The sequence below is a fragment of the Sorex araneus genome, chromosome 4 (genome assembly GCF_027595985.1).
Source record: "Sorex araneus isolate mSorAra2 chromosome 4, mSorAra2.pri, whole genome shotgun sequence".
Taxonomy (NCBI): Eukaryota; Metazoa; Chordata; class Mammalia; order Eulipotyphla; family Soricidae; genus Sorex; species Sorex araneus.
In genome coordinates, this window is record NC_073305.1 from 3,066,549 (window position 1) to 3,090,728 (window position 24,180).

The window sequence follows — 24,180 nt, forward strand, 5'->3', positions numbered from 1 at the left end:
ACACACACACACACACACACACACACACACACACACACACAGGTCCCGCCCTGGCTCGGGCATATGGATCAGGCCGCTGGCTGTGCTGGAGTGAGTGACAGACATAGTTCAGTATAGAGACACACCCCACAGGGTCCACAGGCAGGGCAGTGGGGGTTGGGCAGGGCTGGAGGGTGCCCGTGGGTGGGGGACGGGGGCAGGGCTAGGGGGTGCCCGGGCTGGGTGGGGCAGGGCCGGGGGTGCCCATATGCCCGATTCCCCAGTGACGCAAACGCTGGCTGGTTTGCTCGGCAGGGCCAGTCCCACCGGTGACAGTGAGGAAGAGACATTTCCCACCCGGAGTGACGGCCATCGGCGTGGGCACACCGACGAGATGTGCGGCCCCGGGTCACCTCGGGTCACCAGTGCTCACTCTGGAGGCTGTGCCCCGACGGGGGTTCAGCACAGGGACCCATCAACCACCCGAGGGGCCGGACAACAGGGGCCACGAGTCCGGCGTCACCCTGGGAGCCAGCCCTGGCTCAGGGGCCCACCCGTGCCCTCCCGGGTGCAGGGGGGAGGAGGGTCCCGGGGGAGCTGCTGGGCTCGGGCCTCCGTGTCCTGAGACAGAGCACCGCAGGAGGAGCGAGGAGCCGAGACACGGTGAGATGCGTTTATTGGGCGGCCCCAGCCCCGCTGCCCGAAACTCCGGCCGCGTCCCTTCCTCCCTCGCCGAGAATTAAAGCCAAATTAAAGCCGTCTCACTCCGAGTCCTCTGGGAAGGCTTCGGGCGTGGGGGGCCGGCCCCGCCCTCGGTCCAAAGGCACTTACTGCTAAAGCGAAAGCCCGGCGTGGCCTCGGGCCCGCTGTGACAACAAGACACTGATCCCCTTGGAACACAAAGTGCAGTGTGGACAGAAGGCCCCCCCCGCCCCGGCCCCCTGAACACGAGGCCCAGACGTGCCATGATTCCTACCACGCGTGGGGAAAATAGCTCAAAAATAATCTCTCATAAATTCTCACTAGAAAATCACGATAGACTCTGTCCCGCCCGACGGGGGCAGAGGGGACGCGGGCGGGCGGGCGCGGGGACCCCGAGAGGTCACGGCGGGGGGCAGTCAGGAGCCCGGCGCCGCTGCCGCTGTGGAAGACACGAGATCTTGGCCGAGGTCTCCGGAGACGCCGCCCTGGACGCACGCGCTGGCCGGGGCGGCCGGGCTCAGCCCGCGGCGGGCAGGCGGTCGGCCGCACAGCGGAAACCCAGGTTGGAGGACGAGCTGTCAGGCGTGTTCTCACTCCGCGCCGCGCAGCGGTACCTGTAGCAGTAGGCCTGGGGGAGGAGAGGGAGGGTGAGGGCCCCACGGGCGGGGGCGGCAGGGGGCGGGCTGCCCACCCGTGCCCACACACCACAGAGCACCGCGCCCCATGGCCCGGACCCTCGGGACCCCACCACACATGCAAAGATCCTGGGGTCAGCGCTGCTCATCACGGCAGGGAACCAGACCTGCCCTAGGACAGGTGGTGGACAGCCTGGGCGGGGGGAGGAGGGCAGAGCAGGGCAGGGGAGGGCAGGGGGAGAGCTGGGGCAGCGCGGGAGGACAGGGCAGGGCAGGGGGGGGACAGCTAAGGTCAGGCACAAGCTTTGCGGGTCTCAACCCTGACCCCTCACGACCACCCCAAGAACCCAGCAGCTCCGGTGGCCAGGGCCCGGCCTTGAGCTCCGCCCACCTGCTGGCCGGACACTGCCGGGCCCGGGCTGAGCACCAGGGCCCGTGACCCCACGGTCACCTGCATGAACTGGAAAGTCACACGGATGTTTAAAACCAAGCGTCACCACAGAAAGCGTCAGGAGCAGCCCCAGAGGGGGCCAGAGCCATTGCAGTGGGGAGGGTGCTGGCCTTGCATGTGGCCGACTCGGGTTCGAGCCCTGGAGTCCCAAATGGTCCCCCGAGTACCACCAGGAGTGATTTCTGAGTGCAGAGCCAGGAGTGAGGCCCGAGTATCGCCGGGCGTGACCCAAAAAGAAAAAGAAGAGCGCCAAGACACCGTGTAGCGTGCACAGCCGGCCAGGCCCCGCCCCGCCCTGCCTCAGTCCCGCACCACGGGAGAGCCCCGACTCCTCTCACCTGCCAGGGGCTGAAGCCGAATGCCCAGCACCCGGCACACACGTGCAGTCCCCGCACCCAGCACACACATGCAGACCCGGCACCGCCCACACACATGCAGACCCGGCACCTGGCACATGCATGACATGTGTGCAGACCCGGCACCCAGCACATATGTGCAGACCCAGCACCTGGCACACGCGTGCAACCCAGCACTTGGCACACACGTGCAGACACAGCACACACGTGCAGACCCGGCACCTGGCACATGCGCAGCACATGTATGCAAACATGACACCTCCCATACATGTGCAGATCCGGCACCCGGCACATGCATGGCACACGCATGCAGACCCAGCACACATGTGTAGACCTCACACCTGGCACACACGTGCAGACCTGGCACCCGGCACACGTATGCAGACCCGGCTCCCAGTCCCCTCGGGACGCCTGGGATAGCGTAGTGGTCAGAGGAGAAGGACTAAGGGCAGCAGGACCCCTGCAGGGACACACTCCTGGGTGGACAGCCATGACTGCAGCCCCTGGTCTGCCCCCCCCACACGCTTGCCTCAGACCATGCACACACAAGCACATCCACACACATGTACATGTGTGCATGTACCCACACACAGCTCACATTCACCTGCAGTGTCTGTATACACTCCCACACAGGCACGTGTGTGCGCACGTCACCCGCAGACAGCTGCAAACCACCAGCACACAGCACACACGGGGCCTGCCATGTGGGCAGAGGAGCCCCCAGACCCAGGACTCGCCCACACTCCCAGGGAGGAGAGCGGAGACGCCCGAGAGGGCCGGACAGCCGCCCCCAGGACGCAGGGCACGGCGTCCGCTCCTACGCCATGTTCCCCACTGCCCGCCCAGTGTTCACTGGCATCCCCCGCTGCCGCGGAAACATCCTGCTGGCACACAGAGCAGCTCAACGCCCGCGACCACAGAACGGGCATTTCACTGCATCACGCACGAAGCAGCCCCACGGCCGCCTGCTACCCCAGAGACGGGGAAGGGCTGACCCCGAAGGCGGGTCTCGGTCCAAGTCCACGCTGGGCCTGAGGCTGCGTCCTGGAGGGAACGAGGCCCTCTCTGCCCCCACCCTCCCTGCGGGCGCCTCTCTCGGCAAACGGGCAGCAGCTGGCGAGCGCCATGGAGCGTGCAGGGGAGGGGCGGCCTGGTTGAGTGTCCTCGGCGCTCCGGCCTCTATCTTTAGCGCCAAGCACGGTTATTAATGATGCGTCTCCGAGAGCGGCTGAAATATGGGTCACTCTGTTAATTAAGAATGGGGGCGCGGGGGGACCCGTTTTAGCCGAGTTCATCAAAACAGCTAATTAGTGTGTGAAATTGCTCTCCCCCAGGTGCTCGCCGAGCGCATGGCCCCACACCCCGGATAAGCCACTGAGGACCAAGATGCTCCGGCCCCGGGGTTGGGGCCCAGCAGGCCCCGGTGAGGGGCCGGGGAGGAGCCGGGAAAGGCCCGGGGCTGGGCTCTGCTGGACGCTGGTTGGGCACAATCCCGAGCATCGCGCCGGTGAAAGCTCAGGCGGGGCTGACGGTGACCACGGCGCAGCTGGGCTTCCGCCCACCCGCCCGGCCAGGGGACACTGCTCTCCTCTGCAGGAGCTCGCAGCTCCCACTCAGCTCACCTCCCTGCTAGCACCTGTTCTGGAACATTCTCCGCAACGCCAAGTCAGACGCAGTGAAAGCTCATCCCTGGGCCAGCCGTGAGGAATTAAAGACGTTCAGTATAAACCACTGAGGCGTGAGCAGGCACTGCCAACGAGCCGGAGAGGAAGACGGGCTGCCGTGTGTTCAGACCTGGCCAGGGGTGCGACTCCCGGAAGAGCCGGTCTCACGTGCGCGAGGCCCTGGGCTGACCACAGGGGAAACGGTCAGAGCCAGCCTCTGGGCCCAGCACCCCACCAGGCATGGGGCCAGATCCCCCGGCACTGCCAAGGGGCCCGGAAACATATGAAAATACATTAAGTATACGTGTGCTACATATGTACCACATACTGTATGTGCATAAGGGAAAAGAGAGAAATGAAAAAAAACAACAAGCAAAACCCAGGGCCAAGTGACAGTACAGAGGACAGGGCACTTGCCTTGCATGCAGCCGACTCAGGTTTGTTCCCCAGGACCCCATATGCCCCCCAGCCCTTCAGGAATGATCCCCGGGCGTAGAGCCAGGAGTAAATCCCGAGCATTGCCGTTGTGGACTCAAAACAGAACAAAATTAAAAACTCACTCCGGCCAGGGAGAGCTCGAGCAGTGAAGCACACGTGAACTGTCTCAATCCCTGGCACCCAGGACCTCCCCACACGCGCCAACCAGCCTGGCTCTGCCCTGCGGGTCCCCGGGTTCGGCGGTGCAAACGCTGTCTGGCCATGCTGGGCCTAAGGCCCACAGGGAGTGACCCTTCCACAGGAGAGAGAGGAAAAGGGAAAAACAGCCAGAGTGGGGCGGACGGGGCAGAAAGGGAAGCCCAGGGTGGTGGCACCGTCTGCCCAGGGTGGGGGCACTGTCTGCCCGGGGCCGACCCTCGTTCGGTTCCCAACTGTCCAGAGCCAGGAGTGGCCTCGAGCATCCACCAAATGGGAAAGAGAAGCAGAGATCAGGACGGCAAATCCAGCCTCGTCAATAACCAAATTAAATGTAAATGGTCCAAGCACCCAACAAAGGCAGAGACTGTGTCATCAACTCAAGGGTGCTGAGGACAGGGACAAATTTGCATCCTCCAAAGATGCAAATTCCTGTAATTTAATGAAGAAGAAGAAGAAGAAGAAGGAAGATCATCTTCGTAGTCCTGGAGTCAGGAACTAAAATCGATACGGAGAGTTCTGGGCCCAGATGGCGTCTCCAGGGAAACTGTCAAACACTGAAGGGAGAATAACGCGAATCCTACAGAAAAGCTCAGAAAATTCAGGCTGAAGCACATTTGCAGCTCAGCGAAGGAGGTACAAACACCCAAGGCCGGTCCAGACAAGAACACACACCAACACCCACCACGGACACAGATGGAAAAACTCCGACCAGTTTAGCAAACCTAATCCGCAATGCAGAAGGACAGCAGAGCACGGGGATGTCCTGGGAAACAGAAAGGGTTAATATTTGGAAACCGATCCACCCAATTCACTGTATTAGCTGACTGGAAAAAAAAAAAAAAAAGACCCTGCAAAAACTATCTGGATAGATGTCGGGGAAGCATGTGGGCATAGTCGAAATGCCGACTCACAACACCACAGGGGAACTGAGACTATGGGCGGAGCCCTCGGGCAGAAACGCTCCGCAGGTGCCCACCGAGGGCTCCCCGGGCCAGGCAGAGGCCAGACACCACTCCTGAAGCCCACAAGGACACTTCCGGCCAGAGGCGAGGAATAAGACAGAGGTTCTGGGCACTGAAGATCACCAACAGGCAAAAAGGATGAACTGTTAAAACAGACACGCTAACACAGCTAACATACATGGCACTGGGACAGTGCCCAGGGCCTGACATACGTGGGCCTGGGAACAGGGAATGGCGAGAGCTGCCACGTGTTGCTGAGGTCTGACCCCGCGGCCACGGAATTCAGCCACTGAGCCACAGAGTCACGCTGAGGACTGTCGGACACGTCAGTGCTAAGGGACTGGGGTGTCCCAGGGCAGCGATTCTGATTTAAAATTAAAATGCAGCGGGGAGGGTGCGTGTGACGCACGCAGCTAACCCAACTTCATTCCCAGGCACCCCGCACGATGCCCCAAGTCCGTCGGGGGTGACCCCTAGGTGCAGAGCCAGGAGTAAACCCTGAGCGTGGCCCAGAAATAAAAACAAACAAAAAGAAAGAAACTGTGTGGTGACCCCGGGGGCCGCACGCGTGTGCGGCTCCTCCGCAGCTGCACGAGTGTGAATCCAGACCCCGCTGAACCAACTTCAACATGGGCAGCTCCTTGCAGATTGGCTCCAGCCAGAGAACCAAGCCGTGACCCCATGCCCGCCCAGGAGGGGAAAGGTATTTCTCTCTCTCGCCTGTCCCTTCCCGGGGATGAAGGGCGTGGGGACGCCATATTATGACGACCGCAAATGGAGTTTACAAGCTTGCAATGATCGAATATCCGGAAGAAATCTCCCTGGACTTAGTTGTTAAAGTACAGAAATACAAAACCTCATTTCTCTTCACAACAGGTCTGACTCTAGTGGGGTGCTCCTAATAATAATGGTGAGGTTTGTGTTGAAATATTGAATGTAACCACAGTAAATAGAAAGTAAAGTGAAATTTATCAGTTACAAGGCAGGGGGGCAGGGGGGCGGGATGGGAGGTGTACTGTGGTTTTTTTTTTTTTTTTGTCTTTGGTGGTGGGATATGGGCACTGGTGAAGGGATGGTTGTTTCAGCATTGTATGACTAAGACGTAAGCCTGAAAGCATTGTAAGTTTCCAATGGTGATTCAATAAAATAAAATTTAAAAAATTTAAAAAAAAAAAGAAAGAAACTGTGCGTGCAGTGGCGGAAGCCGGCCTGAGTGTGAAGCACGCGGCCAGGCCAGCGCTAGGGACATGATGACTTCGCGGTCTGATGGACGTGGGCGTGAGCCATGACCGTCCACCTGAATCCTGGAAGCCCGTCAGCACCGCGGCCGGCGCACCTGCACACGCCCTAACGTACAGAGCCGCGGTGGGCTTAGGGTACCGAGGCCCGCGGGCGCGGGCGCGGCGGCAGGGGCAGTGGAGGCGGGCGCTGTGCTCTCCACACTCACGGGCAGGCCTGAAACCCACTGGCGGAGACGCCCGCGCGCCAGCCGGGCTCAGACCATCGGCCGCTCCTGCCCCGACGGCCTGGGCCGGGCGACTATCTGCGGGAAGCTCCTGAGGAACGATCCGGAACCGCCTCTTAGCAAAGGGACAGAGACAGGCTGAGCGGGTTGGAGGCAGGAAGCAACACCTGACGGGGGGGGGCATATGGAGCCCACACAGAGGGGCCCCCGGACCCCAGTCAGTGGGCTCAGCCACACAGTGAGTTGGCACCCAGAGCACCCCCCAAGGAAAGCCGAGCCCTGGGGCGCACGAGCCAGGCCCGGGCGTCTCCACGCCAACATCGCCACCACACAGAACGCACCCTCGCCCGGCACACAGGGCGCCCAGCAAACCAGCGGGGAGGGCGTTTGCCTTGCACGCGGCCGACCCGGGTTGGATTCCCAGCATCCCATATGGGCCCCTGAGCACCGCCAGGAGTAATTCCTGAGTGCAGAGCCAGGAGTAACCCCTGTGCATCGCCAGGTGTGACCCAAAAAAGCAAAAAAATAAATAAATAATAAATTTTAAAAAGGGTGTGTGCACATGCACGTGTGTGTATGTGTTTTTGTGTGAGAGAGAAAGACAGAGAGGCTTACCTGCTGAAAAGGCATGTGTGTGCATATGTGTGTGTATATATGTGTGTGTGTGTATGTGTGTATGACGTGTGTGAGAGAGGCTTACCTGCTGAAAAGGCATGTGTGTGTATATGTGTGTGTATATATGTGTGTGTGTGTATGTGTGTATGACATGTGTGAGAGAGGCTTACCTGCTGAAAAGGCATGTGTGTGTATATGTGTGTGTGTATGTGTGTGTATGATGTATGTGAGAGATTTACCTGCTGAAAAGGCATGTGTGTATATGTGAGGCTTGTGTGCACATACATATGTGTGCATGTATGTATGAGAGACTCATGCAAGAAGAGGCATGTACATATACGTATGTGAAAGTATGTGCTTGTGTGTGTGCACAGACACGTGTGAGCATGTGTGCACGTGTGTACCCAGGCAGACTGCTGCAGAGACCACCCCCCCCCCCCCCGCTTGGTCAGGGACAGCCCAGGTCTCCCAGACAGAGCGACAGGCACCCCCCGCTCTGCCCCCTGGGCCACTCTGCCCGCCTCCGCCCGCGCTGACGGCACCCGTGTGGGCACCCCGGCAGGGCAGCTTACCTTGTGGCACATGTAGGAGCCGCCCTTCTTCACGCGGTTCTCCCCGGACGGGGGGCCTTTCTGCGGACAAGGAGGGAAGGCTTAGAGCAAGGCGACCCAGGCGGGGGCCCGAGCCCCCCACAGCTGCCCACTCTGAGGCCGCGGCGGGGGCTGCTGTGACCCGCCCGAGCAGGAGCCCCGCCAGGCTGGTCCCGGCAGCTCTGAAGCAAGTTCCGTCACCCACCGCCAGCTGGGACAGACGCCAGAGGGACCCAGAGCCTGAGCACAGGCGTGTCCGGTCCTCGCTGGGACATCGGGCACCACCAGGGACTGGGAAGACGGCGAAGCAGCCTGGCACGGCCACCCGGGGCTGACGTGTGGCCGGGCCACCGTGGGACTCAGCGTCCACCATACACACCCTAGCCACAGGGGGCAGACAGCGGACGCGGACGGAGGACAGGAGAAAGCAAAGGAACGGCAAACGTGGGGGCATCGGGGGGCTCCTCCCAGCCCAGAGGTCACGCTTGGCAGGGCCCCGGGCAGAAGCAGCATCTGCAGGTCTCAGAACTGACAATAATCCAAAGGAAAATGTCCGCAAAGCAGGCCGGAAGGACGGGGGAGGGGCCTGGTGACGGGGGGCTAGGAAGGGCCCCCCGAGCCCCGCAGGACCACCCCTGACACCACAGCAGGGAAGAGCGAGCACCTCAGTATGGCCCCAAATGGAACAAGAATATCACATTCTTGTGGATGTGAGCACAGAACTATGAGTCCCGCTTCCTGGCGGGAAAGACGGGGGCAGTGGGCGCCCGCTCAGGAGACCTGGGCGCTGCCAGGGTTCTGGCCAGGACCGTCCAGTCGACTGGTGACGCTGACGGAGCCTGAGGGAAGACCTGAATCCCCCACCCCACCTCACCTCACCCTGCAGGGCTGGGGGCCTGCGGCCGGATGATGTTCAGGGGAACCGTGTGGTGTCAGGATTCGAACCGGCATCACCGCGGACTGCCCCGGCCTCGTCTGTGCACGGCAGAGCACGCCCTCTGGGGCCAGACCCCCAGTGTTCGGCCTCTCCCGCTAATGACCAACGGTCCCCCGGTGAGAAGCTGCTGGCCCCCAGGGCGGGTGGTCCCTGCTCCCCTGGGACCCCAGCGCTGCTGCATGCCCACATCCCGGCACCACGAGCCCCCTGGGTGGGGGGCGGTCTATGATCTCTCTCGGGAACCAGCTGCCCCGAGCGCCTGCGTCCCTCCAGCCCCACCCAGGCCCCGCAGCTTCCAAAACGCCAGCCTGAGGGGCCACAACGAAATGGACGGACACAGTGAGAGAGGACAGACCCAGGGGAGTGTCCGGGGGGACCCCACAGACTGCTGGGCCGGGAGCTGCCCTGTGAGCAGGGCAGAGGGCAGGAAGGAGGCCAGCCGGTGGGAAGGGCAGCCAGGGACAGGCAGCCAGGGGACAGCCAGGGACAGGCAGCCAGGGGACAGCCAGGGACAGGCAGCCAGGGGACAGGCAGCCAGGGACAGGCAGCCAGGGGACAGCCAGGGACAGGCAGCCAGGGACAGGCAGCCAGGGGACAGCCAGGGACAGGCAGAGCCAGGGGACAGGCAGCCAGGGACAGGCAGCCAGGGGACAAGCAGCCAGGGGCACTGGGGGCCACGGCCACTGTCTCCGTGTGATGTTTCCCTGGCCTGTGCGTGCGGGCTTCTGACAGTGCGGGTCGTCACATGTCCATTTCACCGGGACAAAGCCATTTATTTGAGTGTCTGAGCTGAAATGGGGTCAGGGCTGGCCGCAGCCCGGGTCAGGGGTCAGGGCTTGAATTCCTCTCTCCCTGCAGCGAGACCGGCCACCATTAAGAAGGACCAAAGGCCGGCTGGATGCAGGCAGCAGCTCAGGTGCCACCGGGACACCTCAGCGCCCGGCAGGGGGGCAAGCAGCCTCCAGCTGTCAGGTGACCAGAGACGGGTCAGGGGAGTACCTGCTGCCTGTGGAGGTTTCGCCCCGCAAGGCCCGGCCGGGGGGAGTGGGCAGCGCCTGAGCAGGACAGCAGGTGCGGCAGGAAGGGGCCTGGCTGCCCCGCACCCACCCGACGGCAGCCTGAGAGACGCCGGGGACACAGCCTAGGCCACTGCCGGGGCGACTGGCAGAGCCAGGGGCACGGGCGAGCCAGACGGGGCCTGCCCGGGCAGGGGTCACGCGCAGGGGCACAAAGCTTCCCTCAGCGCCGAGCTGTCCCCCCGCAGACAGAACAGGGGGCGGGGCCTGGGGGCTGCAGCTCTGACTGAGCGGAAAGGGGGTGTGAGCCCCACCTGGCACTCCGGGAGGCCCCCCGTGGGGCCCCTGTGCTGCACGTCCCCAGGCGGGTTCGGGGGGGAGCACGGTCCCCAAGGCCGCTCTCGTTTCCCACAGGAGATGCAGGGAAATGCCAGGAACGTTGGGAAATGCACAGATCCTGTCGCACGTGTGCTGCGGGGAGGCAGGAAACGCCCGGGTCCCGTCCCATGCGCCTGCAGCCAGCTGGGCGCTCAGCACCGTGGGCAGCAGGTGTGACCCCTCAGTGCTCCAGGCTGGGGCGAGGCCCTGAGCGTCAGAGGCGGGACACCGGGGGAGCGTGGGCACGCAGGGGATCCCAAAGCCCCTCTGTGCGGGAGCCCAGCACGGGGGAGGAGGCCGCATGCTAGGAGCAGGGCTGGCCCGGAATGGGGCCCTCGGTGGCAGCTGCCCATCCCCCGAGAGCTACCAGAAGGCTCCAGCACCTGAGCAGGTGGGCCCGTTCCACCAGAACCAGAGCCGGGCGGGCCCGTTCCACCAGAACCGGTGAGCGGCCTCCTCAGCCTGGGAAACCCGAGACTGTCAACTGCAGGCACAAGACGCAGGGAGCGACATGACAGGCTGCTCCTGGCCCTGCCCGGGTGAGGGGTTTGGGCAGGAGGCTGAGGAGGTGGGGAGCTGCAAGGAATGTTCTGGAACGTCTCCAGGTGGGGAGCTGTCAGACGGCCTCTGGGACTGTGTCTACCATGGAGACTGGGTGGTGTGAGGAAGGTTCTGGAATGTCTCTGCTGAAGATGCAGATGCATTAAGGAAGTCCCGGGTGTTTCATCCACCTCCCAAAGATGCAGGGAGGCACGAGGAAGGTTCTGGAATGAGCCTCAAGCGCAGCGCGAGGCTAGTGTGAGCCCGAGCCCAGTGCAGAGCAGCTGCTGGGGCTGCTGGGGCTTTCCCAGAGCCCGGGACGCCCGGAGGGCTCAGTGGCCGCGGCCATCCAGGGCCAGCCCACTCCTCCTCGAGGCCACGGTGTCACAAGGCAGGCCCAGGGCCCCTCGGCCAGCAGCGCCGGGGCAGGGTCGGCATGCACCCGCTGCTCGGGCTTCACCCTGACGCCGTCTGTCCCAGGACAGGGCGGCGGCGCGGGCTGGCCCTGCGGGGCGGGAGCACTGCCCCCAGGGTCCGGCTGGCCGGTCTCAGGACAGCCGGGGAGGGCAAGTGACACAGGCTTTGCATGTAAGAGCTCCGGGTTCCAGGCCTGGCGCCAGAGGGTCTCCCGGTCACCCCTGGGGTCACCCCGGAGCCCTGCGCCATCAGATGGAGCCCCCAACAGAAAGACAGACGCAGCTGCAGAGGGACCGGCCGGACTGCGTCTGCATGGAAAGGCAGAAGCCCATTTACACAGCTCCCAGGACATACATGCACATGCAGACACATGCAGACATACGCCCCCATGCATGCACGCGTATATTCACATGGGTGCACAGGCACGCAGAGGCACGCACGCATATGCATGTGCTCCCTTCTGCCAGCGAGGCCTGCGCGACCTCCCCTCGGAGGGCCTGAGCCCTGGCACTTGCTGCCAGCTGCTCCTGCCTCAACAGCAGCGCAGTAAATCACACGCTAATGATTAACTTTCCCTCCCCAAGGGCCGGAAGGAGCTGCTGCCCCAGGTCCGGCTGTGCGCCCAGCCCCCCAAGGTCGCAGGGCAGGCTCTGAGGGCCGCAGAGCAGGGATGGGGGGCCCTGGGGGCACGCGGCGGGCCAGTGTCAGGCGTCTGCTCGGAGCAGCCTTCAGAAAGGCCTGGCAGGTCACTGGGCTCAGGTGCCGGCCTCCCTGAGACCGGCCAGCAGTGCCCGCCGGCCCCCCGCTGCCCGGGAGAACGGGGCAGAGCAGACGGACCAGGCGTCCACGGGCAGTGGACCCTAACACCACCCAAAGCCACTGTGAGCAGCGGGGGCCGTGACGTGAGTCCTTCCCGCTGCCCAGGAGGGAGGGGTGGCTGAGGCCACGGCCAGCCGGCGACTCCGTCTGCCCCACAGAGCGGGCCTGTGTCTCCAGTGCTCATGAGACACGGCGGCCAACTGCCCCAACTCTGAAAGGCAGCCCAAGGCTCAGACGCGTGACTCCCCCCTCCGCTGAATGGCCCCCGGCCCTGGCGCTCTCGAACCTTCTGGGGGGGAAGCTCCGCCTGACGCCTCCCGAGTGCCGGGCGGCTGGGCCGAGGGCCGCGAGCTCTGGCTCCCGGGGGCGCCTGTGCAGCCGAGCTGCGTGCGCTGTGAGCAGGCTGAGGGGTCAGCGGCCCTGCCCAGGGGCCCAGCACGTGGACGCTAACAGAAACGGGCCCGTTCCCCCGTCCATCCCGGGCCCTGATCCCTGCTCAAGCCCGACAGCAGTGGGCACAGAAACTTCCGGCCACGCCTTCCCCTGACCAGCTACTGGGCCGAGGGCCTCACCTGGTCACTCGGGGCACCGAGAGGGAGCAGGGGTCCTCGTGGGGCCCCGGGGCCACCCACCACCCCAGCAACCGCGAGCGCGAGGGGAGACTCACCGGGTTCCGCGCGCCGGCCGCCGAGTGCGTCACGCCCCACCAGTCCGCCGTCCACTCCCACGCGTTGCCCACCATGTTGTACAGGCCGAAGCTGTTGGGCGGGAAGGCATCCACCTGCCGGGAGGCCGGGACAACACCCCGTCAGAGACGCTCCCTGGGAAAACGCCACACACGGGGCCACGGCCCGGAGACAGCGGGCGCGGGCGGCCCACAGCCGAGGCAGGGCGGAGACGGGCAGGGGTGGCTGCGGGCCGGCCTCCGCCTCCCGCCTCAGGGGCACCCAAGGGGACCAGCTCACAGAGCAAAGGGGACGGTGTCGGGCCTGGGTGCAAGACGCAGGTGTCCACGCGCGGAGGCAAACCAGCCTGTGCCAAAGCGAGTCGGCCTGGCCCCGGGACACGGGACAGTCAGAGCTCGAACCCCAGGTGCCTCATGGCTACTCACGGCCCGTCCCTCGCCCCGCGGCTACTCACGGCCCATCCCTCGCCCCGCGGCTACTCACGGGGGCCGTCCCTTGGAAGCCGTCCTCGCCGCTGTTGCTCACCGGGAAGTGGCCCTGCCAGAGGTTGGCGTAGTGCTCGCCCCTGGGCTGCAGCTTGTTGCCCCACGGGAAGAGCCTGCGGGAGAGACAGCCTCGCCACAGCCCCAGGATGGACACCAGGACGGACGGACAGACGGACAGACGAAGCCCCACGCCAACTTCTGGGCTCAGTTCCCACAGACGAGACGTGCCAGGGACCCGGGCCGGAGGGGGCGTGGGACGGGCTGAGACGGGACCCCGGTGGGGGGGGCAGTGGCACCCACACCTCCGTGGAGTCTCCCAGACGGGCCCCAGTGGGGTCTTGCGCTCAGGACCCCGGAGATAGGGAGGCCCTGGGCCCGAGGAGTGGGAGGAGCCTGGGGGGCTTCATGCCCGGGGCGCCGAGACCACCTGCCCTCGGGGGACGACGCAGCCCAATGGTCCAAAGGGGGGGCAGGGTGCCCCGGCTTCGGGGTGTTGGGGGCGGGGCCCACCCCGTCTGTGGGTGTGGGGGGTGGGGAGGGGTGCCCCGGGCTGGGAAGGTGGACCGGGGGGGGTCACCTACCTGCCCTCCAGGCCCCCCCGGCAGCCATACTCCCACTCAGCCTCCGTGGGCAGCCGCTTGCCTGCCCAGGCACAGAAGGCCACAGCGTCGTTCCAGGACACGTGGAGGACCGGGTGGTCCAGCCTAGGGGGAGGACGGAGGGCTAGTGACCAGGGGCATGGACACTGTGCCACCAGCACCCCCCGTCCAGCCCAGGACCCGGCCAAGCCCCCACGTGAGAGCCCAGCTGGGAACAGCCGGGGTTGGACTCGGAACGCCCCAGTCCACAGCGGGCTGCCCCGCCCGGCCGCTCGCGGGGGGCAGTGGACTCGGGGTGGCACCCCATGCCAGAGGGGGGGCTGTGCTCTGCGGGGGGGGTCCCTCCGGGTCACACTCCTCAGGGTCCTCCCAGCAACAGGGATACAGACAGCCACGCCCGCGGCAGCCAGGAGCAGGAAGGCCCAGCCCTGCCCCCGTGCCCAGGCCCCCTGCCCGGCCCTGACCCCATGCCCGGCCCTGACCCCATGCCCGGCCCTGACCCCCTGCGCCTGGTCCTGACCCCACGCCTGGCCCTGACCCCGTGCCCGGCCCTGACCCTGCCCCCGGCCCTGACCCCTGCACCCAGCCCTGCCCTGCACCCGCACGCACCCTCCCCCCTCACATTTGCAGGGGAGCGACACCCCGAGTGGTGCCTCAGTGGCTCTGGGCCCGGGAGCCCGGCAGCCAGGCGCAGTGTCCCTGTGGGAGACGCCGGCCCTGGGGCTCACCTGCGCCCGAGAGGCGGGTCCCGGGACCCTGTGATGGGGCCGAGACCCGCCTGGCAGCGGCTGCCGTCCCTGACGACGAGGCCAGCACTGATGCCCCCAGGGCCCGGGTCTGCTCCACTTCTCACCAAGACCCGGGGGACGCGCTGACCCACTTGCTGCTGTGCCTTCTCGCACCCGGACCCGAGAGACGCACCGACCCACTTCCTGCGCCTGGCTGCCGCGTGTCACCCAGGACGGCAGGGGTGGGGGGGCGAGGGGGGAAGGGAGGGGTCCGGACTACGCCCGGGCCGCACTGCAAGGGACTATCCTCAGGGCCCGGATCGAAGGGAGCGAACGCTGACGCCGTGTGCAGTGGAGCCAGGCGTGTGCCCAGAGTGTGCCGGGAATGAGGCTGGGTCTGGGCGCTGCTTCCTGGGGCTCCCTGGGGTGCAGGAAGAGGCCCCAAGGCCACCCAGCAAGCCCGCCTGGACGGGAGCCCACCGCACGGCAGCCCCCGAGCGCAGCCCACCTGTGCAGCAGAGTCGAGTTGGGCCCCTCGGGGTGCCGCCAGCTGGCCCCCTTCACGGGTAACCACCAGGGAGCCTCCGCCACCTGCAGGGAACCAGAGAGGCCGCGCTCAGCTCTGCAGGAAGGACAGACTCGGCCCGGGCCCCTGCACGTCCCAGACTCCACACACACGCCTACAGGAGGGACACGGCCTGTCCACTCAGGAGACCCAACATGGCCCGTCCACTCGGGGGACCCCGACACGGCCCGTCCACTCGGGGGACCCCAACACAGCCCTGTCTGTCCTCAGGACTGTCCCCGGCATGACGGTTTCTGGAGGAGCCGGGACGGGCCACCACCTGTGACCAGAGAAGATACCCGAGACGCTGTGGTGGGTACCCGCAGGGCAGAGCCCGCAGCTGGCACGCAGGAGCCCCTGCGCCCGGTCCCCACCTCTGCGGCCCGCGTGCTCTGGTCTGAATGGCGCCTGCGATGTTTCCTCCACGGAGAGAGCTGTCCACGGGAGACACAACAAACGCGTCTCCCGCCCCTACAGGAAACCAAGAGGTGGGCTTCCTCTGAGGGGCGGCGGCGAGAAGCCCACCGAGGGGGCAGGGCCTGTCCCCTCTGACAGCCGCGCAAGGGGCGGGGAGCACCGCAGAACCCTGACTGGGAGCACGGCACCCGGAGGGGCTTCCAGAGAACATTCCTGACATTCCCAAGAATGACGGTGTCCTTGATAACGACCCCACGAAGCGTCTGTGACACAGGAGCCGCCTGGAGTGGACGCTCGCAGTGCCCACGCGTGCAAACCTCCCTGGGGCCCGCTGGCATCTGCAGCAGCGACACGGAAGGCGGCTTCCCCCCAGCTGACGACCGGGCTGCAGCGCCCAGGTAATGGGCCTGGGAGGGGGGCGGCCTCGTCCCCGGGGGCCTGGGGGTCCGCTGTGACCCTGGGGCTCGGCCACTCCCCACGGAGGAAGGCAGAGGCAGGGGGAGGAGAGGCAGAGCTGGGGGGGGGCAAGAGGGCAAGGCTGGCCGGGGGGGCCATGAGGCCAGAGCGGGGCTGGCCCGTCCAGCCCTTTGTAAACAGGCTTAAAAGGTTTCCTCCGCCGTCAGGGCACTTAGGCAGGAAGCGCCCGGGCTCGAGCAGGTGCTCGGGGGCCTCCTGGTTACCAGGGCGCAGGCTGGGGCCGGACGAGCAGCCTCAGAGGCCCCGTCCCCCGCACCCCCGTGGGAGTCTGCCCGGGCCCAGACGGAGGCAGCGTGAGAGCCAGCCTCACCCGACCTCGCTCAGCCCGCCCAGGACCCAGAACCCCGGCACGAAGCAGACAGAGCCAGTTTCGGGCGGACACACCTGTCGGCAGGGAGGAGCAGAGCGCTCGCCGGGCTCCCAGGAACCGAGGGGCCTGCAAGGGGCTCGGGCGGAGGCCACCCCCGAACCTGCTGCCCCCCAGCCAGGCTCGCCCTGCCCTGCAGCCCACACTCAGAGACCCCCAGAACCAGCACACGGGAGGGACCGTGTCGGGATTAAAACACCAGAAGGACGGTGTCAGGACTCACTCGGCACACGGGAGGGACCGTGTCGGGATCGGCACACATGCCCGTCTCCCAGGGGACACCAACACCCACTCAGGGGCCTGTGAGGGACCCCCCATACCAGCCCCTGAGACCTGGACTGCCGAGGGGACGTGACCCGGCCACCCCCGGGGTCGGACCCGTGTCCAGAGCGGGGAATCAGCCCAGACTCAGCGGCGCTCCAGAGAGCTCCGGTCAGCGACTCTGGGGGCTCCTCGGGCCAGCGGGGCGGGCGGCGCTCACCGCTTGCTGGATGTCGGCCTTCACGCGCTCGCTCAGCAGCCCTTCAAACACGAACGAGTCCCCGAACCTCTCGGCCTGGAAGGAAGGACGCGGAGACAGGGACCAGGTCAGGGTGCACACGCCCAGGCGGGACCCCCCACCCCCCGAGTCAAGCTGGCCACACGGGAACAACCCCCCCCCCCGCCCGCCAACAAAGCTGTACCCCCGGGCTGCGGGGCCAGGCCTCGAGCTCACTCCTCTCCCAGACGGCTGACACGGGTCAGGGGGATCCAAGGCTGCAAGCACCCCCATCACCCACCACCCACGCCAGCGAGATGGCCAGCGACCCAGTGACCCTGCACCGGGCACTGGTGCCACGTACTGGGCTGGCGGCAAGGGGCCGCTGGGCGCGGCGGCACCCGGGAAAGTGGCAGCTCCTGTAGGGTGCCCGCGGCATCTCTGTCCTTCAGAGGCGCCCTCCCAGTCCAGCCGCCTGCAGAGCGGGGGAGGGGCTCACCGAGCCCCCGGACTCCACAGCAGGCCCCCAGCTACTCCAAACACCCCGTGTCTGCCCCCCAAGGGCCTCTCCCGAGCACAGGCGCCCCCGTGGCACCTCGCGGCATGGCTGCGCCTCCACCCTGCCCCACCCGGTCATGGAGCTGCCGCTTCGGCCAGCACAAACCCTTCCCGTGGGGACACACTGGTCCGGCCGCCCACAGCGCCCTGCCATGGCCTGCCCCCGCCCACACGATGGGGTCCAGGCCAGCTCTGATCCAGGGTGGCCCTGAATGTCCAACACGGACCTACGCGGAGGCAGAGCCCCGTCACCGGGCAGAGGGAGCCCCAGGGCCTCGTCACCGGACAGAGGGAGCCCCCTGGGCCCATGACACTGCAAGGGTGACATGAGCCCCAGTGTAACAGGCAGAGGAGGCATCAGAAGAATGGACGCAGGGGTGAGGGGAGCCGGGCACCAGCCCAAACGGGGAGAAGGGACCAGAAGCAAAACCGCAGGGGTGCCGGGGGGCAGGGGACAGGGGACGGGGAGAAGAACCAGCTTCCCAGCGCCACTGACCCCGACACACGCCACGGCAGGTCCTGGGCTGCACCTGGCACGGGCGTCTGAGGGGCACAAACCCGACAGGACTCAGGGTGGCCGGCGCAGGGCCGCGGTCGGGCTGTGCTGCTCCCTCGACGGCAATGCCCAGTCCGCCCAACAGCAGGGCCAGGCCAGAGGGCCCCTCCCCGTGCGCCGGGGGACAGGAGTCCGGCCACTGCACACTCCCCACCCCACACCCCCCGAGCAGCCCACCCGGGGCACCCGCCAGAGACACAAGGCCATGAGGCTCTCGCCGCTCTCCCCAGCGGGTTCCTCAGCAGAAACAGGGAAACGGGCCGGCAGGGGCCCCGCTGGCAGGCACGGGCAGGGGTCCCGCACGCAGAGACCCCAGCGTGTGCCAGGAGCCGCCAGGGGGGCTCGTGAGGGCCATCGGGCAGTGTCCCGCCCTGCCAGCACTCAGCCCCTCCCAGGGACCCTGCTGCTCCTGGCCTCCCCCTCCCGGGGTCGTGCCAGGCGCGGCCCCTCCCCACCCCTCACCTCTGTCAGGTAGCCCGTGGCGTTCACAAACTTCTCGAATTCCGCGTTGCTGACTTCATAAGCGTCGAGGTAGAAGGCGTCCACGGCCACCCTCCGGGCGGGCGCCTCCCCGTCCCGATGGATCTGGGGGTTGTCTGTGCCCATGGTGAAGACACCAGCGGGGATGGGGACCATCTGCAGGGGAGGGGCTTAGGGGAGTCAGAGCTGGGGCACCCCGCTCACATACGCACCCCATCACACACACACACACACACACACACACACACACACACACACACACACACACACACCACCCACGTGCCTGCACCCAAACAGGCAGACAGAAATGTGTTTCGTATGGCCCTCCAGCCCTGCAAGCGATCCCTGGGCACAGAGCCAGGAGTCCTGGGTGTGACCCCCAAATAACAACAACACGAAGGCGGGAGATATAGGACAGCGGGGATGGGGAGAGATAGGACAGGGAGGGCGCTGGCTCCGTCCCCCCTCCTCAGATGGCCCCTCAAGGCCTGCCCGGAGCGATCTGAGCCCTCCCCACAAACTGCCTTCTCCAGTGACCCCTGGCAGGCTCCGGAGCGTGAACTAGGGTCCCAGGTTCCAAGCAGCCTGAGTGCGGCTGTGGGTAACACGCTACAGTATCTCTGCCGTATCTCGGCAACACTCAGCCCTGCCTCCGTAGCAGAGGGAAGGGCCCTTTGGTAGCAGCTTGCTTCTTTGTATCTCTGCGCTTTAAGGAAACAGAAACAGACCCAGAAGGGGTTGGGGTGGCAACTGCACAGGGCGGCAGGACACTATTCTGATTTATTCTGACTTTCCCTGCCCCCCTCCGCCCCCCCCACACCCCCAGCTGGGCTCCAAGGCTAATCCAAAGCAACCTTTGATCTCAGAAACTTCCGGAAAGGAAGGAGGAACCACCTGGGCTCCGAGTGCTTGTGACTCTCCTGCCAAATCCGTCACTGCGAGAAGGATGCCTCTGGCCACTGCAAACCAAGGGGCCCTGAGAACCCGACTTTGGCACCATCTTTTCGGCACACCCAGGACATAAATCGCATCTTAAGTCTCTGTTTGGCGTGGGGTCACTGGGTAATGCTCAGGGGCGACTTCTAGCTCTGCATCTCAGGAACTACTCCCGGAGAAGCTTGGGGACATGTGTCGCTGCGGGTCGGGCCACGTTGAGCGCGAGCTAAACCCAGCCCGATGCTTAAATCTGTGTCTAATGATCCTCTGCTGAATTAAATGAGTCAAGCAGAAAACAAAGGTGTGGGGAATGAGTGCAACGCAATCACAATCCGAACCCTCCCGTGTTGTTTTATGAAAGTCAATAAACGGACGCTGAAGTCCACACAGAGTGGCCGGACTCACTGCCAGCTCGGGGCTGGGGAGAGTCACCCCCACTCTACCCTGGCACCAAGCACCGCCAGGCACAGCCCAAGCACCCTCCAAAAATAAAACAAAACAGCCAATGATGGAGCGACTGAACAGCAGGTAGGGCCTTGCATGAGGCTGACCCACTCCTGATCCCCGGCTCCCCAGATGGTCCCCCGAGCCCGCCAGGAGTGATCCCGGGGTAGACCTAGGAGTTATCCCCGAGCACAGCCAGGTGTGGCCCCCAAACCAAAAATAAATAAGTAAATAAGACAGCTTTCGCAATCTTAAGGATAAAAACAAACAGAGGACTAATTCTACCCAACTTCCAAAAATTTACTAGAAAGCTCCAGCAAATAAGATGGTAGGATCCCAGAGAAACTCCACAGACACAAACACACAAGTTCAGCTGTCCCAGACAAAGGAGCAAAGGCAAGACAATGGAGTAGCATTCTCGTCCAGCAAGGGGACTGGGACCATCGCAGACAACACTAAGCAACCCAGACGCAGACCCTACTCAAAAGAGATCACAGAGTTAAATGTAAATCCCAGTTACTAAGCTCCTGGGAGGGATCGGAGGAGAAAATCTAGTGGAATTTGGTTACGGGGAATACCAATATTTGTTTTTAGTCAACACCAAAGCAGCATCCACAGAAGAAATAACTGCTCAGCTGGACTTCATTAAAATGGGAAGAGCCTTCATTAAAAGAGAAGGTCCAGCTCCTCAAAGGACCACGCCCCTTAGAAGGCTAGCCATAGACTGGAAGAAGACAGTTCGAAAAGACACAACTGATACAGGAATGTCATCCTAAATTGACAAAGAACACTTCAAACTCGGCAGTAAAAGAACAAGCAATCGGGTGTGAGATGGTCCAAAGCGGCCAACAGGAGGCTGGCGAGACACGAAAAGGCATATCGTATTCACGACGACCAAAAGTGCGAATTAAAATGAATTAAAATGAGAGCCCACCACAAACTTATCACACAGCCTGGAGCCGCCACACAAAACAGGCAGGCAGCAGCAGGCGACACGCTCACGGTCACCGGGAGAGGTGGCAATCTCTCACCAAACTCACCCTCCGCTCACCATTTGATCCAGCAACCACTCCTAATGCATCAGCCACGGGAGATGGGCATTGATGTCCACACAAGAGCCTGAGCACTGACGTTTGTGGCAGCTTTGCTCACCAGCGCCAGGACTCAGAAGCAACGAGCTCCCCCTTGGTAACTGAACAGACACACATTCAACACAAAAATGGGTAAGCGGTGTGGTCCAGCCACACAGTGGCCTGTTGCTCCATGCTAAAATGACATGAGCTATCGAATGAAAGACATGAAAGAATTCAGACATATTATTACTCAGTCAAAGGAACCAATCCGAAAAGGCTTTATACTGTGTAATTCCCACTACAGGACATTCTGGAAAAGGCAAAACTATGGAGACAGTAAAAGCACCGAAGGCTGACCGGAGTGAGGAGAGAGTGGGACGTGTTCTTAGGACAATGACAGTGAGACTGGGTACATGTCACTCTACACCAACAGAGAAGCCCTGCTATCAACCAAGGGCTTGCAGAGAGCCGTGAAGGAGCATTCTTCTTAACAATGCTGCCTTGGGAAACAGCTGCCTCTGGGACAACGTACCTCACTGGAGTTCCTAAATATAAAGGCAATGGCCGTGTTAGAATTAGATCACAGTTGCCTGCCTATGAAACATTTGAAATTAAAAAAAAAAAAACTGAGAGAGAAAAGACTGCCTCACTTGATCAGAAGTGGGTTCATCCATAACTAAGGGTCCCTCTAGGCATGCAAGGCCTGGCCAACGAGGACCCTCACAATAGCCAGTGTGGACACATAACTGCTCTAAATGAGATTACTTACATGTGTGCACACACAAAATGTTGTAATGCATATCTTGTAACGTGACACCAAAGAAAGTGGGAACCACATCCCATTTGGAACAAACTGGGAAAATGAAGCATTGAAAACAGGAAATTTTCAGTACCAGTGAGAAAGCTATAGGCAACACTTCAGACAACCCAATGTGTATCACCAATGTGTATCACCAGGCCGGTCACGTGGGCCCGCCTTCCTAAAAGGGGCCGCACCCCCGGTTTATTTAGGCAAGTAGCCTTTGGATAGCGCTTTGGACTCCGAACTCTTGCCTCTCGGGCACTATTCAAATAGAAACTCCAGGAAACCCTGGAATGAAAGATGCCCTCTAAGGACTGAGCAGATGTGGGGATTTCTCCATAGAAGGAAGGAAATTATGTTACCACTAAAGTTACAGAGGAACTAAACTCAGGCACGGCAACACACAGTGATGGATGAACTCAAGTCCTGCTGAATGGCCCTGCCACACAAAAGATAATGCAGTGAGTGGCAGTCCTCTGAGGACTAAAAGGAAGAACTTTAAAGGGCAATAATTATATGCAAAGTGATGGTACTGACCCCACCCACACCAACTGACACCGACAGACAAGCACCTCTAGTGACTATGTCAAGAGAAAGAAGTATGAAAGGGGGAGGCAGGGGAGGGGTGGGCTAAGGCTATCTCCTCCCCAGGATGTCTCCTCCCCTGAGTCCTGAAACTTGTCCGAACTAATCAGTCCTCCGTGAAGTGGGGAAGAAACGTGGGCCTCGCCAGGAAGAGCTAGTTCAGGACTGGCAGGTCCTGTCTCCTCGGCTGTTTCCACAAACAAAATAACATGTAAATTATCCTGGCAGACAGAAAGAACAAAGCAATGGTAGTTATTCCTTAATTCTATATGCCAAAAACAATTACAAGTCTCACAGTGGAGATGTTACTGGTGCCCGCTCCAGCAAAGCAATGAACAACGGGATGACGGTGACTGTGACAGTGACTTACATATCCTGACATCCTGGCACTCACACACACATCCAGGCCCAAAATGACTGTCGCCTTAGCCTTGCCTGTGTGCTGGAGTGCCAAGGTCAGGAGGGGAACCAAGGCAAGTCGTGGTCGCCGAGGACAAGCCCAGCGACCCACAGGGACACAAGAGATGTTACGTAAGAGACGCGCCGTCAGACTCAGTGTCCTGCTACCTTCCCGGCCAACAAGAACCCAGGACTCAAACCCAATCTGGCTGGGTTAAAATTCTGAGCACCTCGCCCCGAAGACAGGGGAGAGGGGGGAGAAGACGGCGGGTAAGAGGGAAGAAAAGGCCGAACGACTGTCCCCGATCGCTGTTCCAGGAACTCGGGAACGGGCGGCCGAGCCCCCGACCACCTTGCGGGCCGAGGGGACGGAGCCCCCCGCGGAACCCGGGGCGAGGGCGCGGGTGGGGACGGCCGCCCCGCCCGCCCCGCGCCGGCCTCCCGCGGTCCCGCCCGCGCGGCGACCCCCTCCCGCCCCCGGGGCCCCGGGCGCACCTTGGCCAGGCCGCGGGGCGGGTCTCCGGGGTCCGGGTCCGGGGCGTTGGCCTCGCGCGAGTAGCGGCGCGCGGCTGCCGAGGCGCCCTGCGCTCCGGGCCGCCGGGGGGAGCCGCAGCCGCACGAGCCCGGCCCGGCCTCCCCCGCGCCCGCCGCGGCGCCCGGCGCCCACAGCAGCGGCAGCACCAGCATCAGGCCGAGCCCCGCACGGCGGCCCCGAGCCTGCTCCCGCGCGGGCGCAGCCATGTTGTCCCGCGCGCCACGTGACCCGGCGGGTCACGTGGGCCCGCCTTCCTTAAAGGGGCCGCACCCCGGGCTTATTTAGGCAGTAGCCTTTGGATAGCGCTTTGGACTCCGAACTCTTGCCTCTCGGGCGCTATTCAAATAGAAATTCCAGGAAACCCTGTAAGGTTCTAGACCTTTCAGACTTCTGCTTCGAATTCTTTGTTGGTTAAAAAAAACTACTGTCAAATCTTCACTCACTGTTTACTAAGAAAAATTATTATTATTATTATTATTATTATTATTATTATTATTATTATTATTATTGTTATTATTATTATTAGTGAATTAGTTGTAAAGAGCAACACAAAATCAATTATTCAAGGCCTGCTATTGGGGCGGGCTTGAGCGGTAGTTGTAAAAATTCAAAATAATGGTGGTAGGGCGGTGGAATGGTGGTCGTTTTGGTGTTGGAATATTCAATGTGATAAATTATTGTGAACAACTTTATACAAATTTAAAGAAAGGAAATACAAAAAATAAATAAAAAGAAAAAAAACTGTTGTCAGATTTATTGCCCATATGCTAAGTGTCCAGTAGTTAGGAGGTCACACCCAGGGACTGCCAACATCCAAAGACTTAAAACCAAGCTCCGAGAAGCGACAT

General features: G+C 62.9%; 1 protein-coding gene across 4 annotated transcripts; it reads right to left on the reverse strand.

Moving 5' to 3' along the window:
• Positions 1–638: 638 nt before the first annotated feature.
• SUMF1 (sulfatase modifying factor 1) lies at positions 639–23,552 on the reverse strand. Of its 4 annotated transcripts, XM_055135586.1 has the most exons (11): positions 23,293–23,552; positions 18,541–18,714; positions 16,968–17,042; positions 15,169–15,251; positions 13,915–14,037; positions 13,332–13,446; positions 12,830–12,943; positions 8,038–8,097; positions 5,146–5,186; positions 3,746–3,812; positions 1,062–1,309 (listed from the first exon to the last, which is right to left on the reverse strand). In XM_055135586.1, the coding sequence occupies exons 1-11, from the start codon at positions 23,536–23,538 to the stop codon at positions 1,199–1,201; spliced, it is 1,209 nt and encodes a 402-aa protein (XP_054991561.1). In that variant the 5' UTR covers positions 23,539–23,552; the 3' UTR covers positions 1,062–1,198. The 4 variants fall into 4 exon arrangements, with proteins under 4 accessions (XP_054991560.1, XP_054991561.1, XP_054991562.1 ...); XM_055135585.1 differs by lacking the exon at positions 3,746–3,812 and having other exon boundaries at positions 639–1,309; XM_055135587.1 differs by lacking the exons at positions 3,746–3,812; positions 5,146–5,186.
• Between the last annotated feature and the right edge of the window lie 628 nt (positions 23,553–24,180).

What these genes read in the sequence shown, in the direction of transcription:
- SUMF1 (XM_055135585.1), bottom strand. Translation starts at nt 23,538, where the DNA reads ATGGCTGCGCCCGCGCGGGAGCAGGCTCGGGGCCGCCGTGCGGGGCTC. An exon ending in CGGGGGGGCCTGGAGGGCAG is followed by an intron (nt 13,447 to 13,914) that starts GTAGGTGACCCC and finishes TCTCTCCCGCAG; the next exon opens with GCTCTTCCCGTGGGGCAACA. An exon ending in CGGCCGGCGCGCGGAACCCG is followed by an intron (nt 8,098 to 12,829) that starts GTGAGTCTCCCC and finishes CCTTGTCCGCAG; the next exon opens with AAAGGCCCCCCGTCCGGGGA.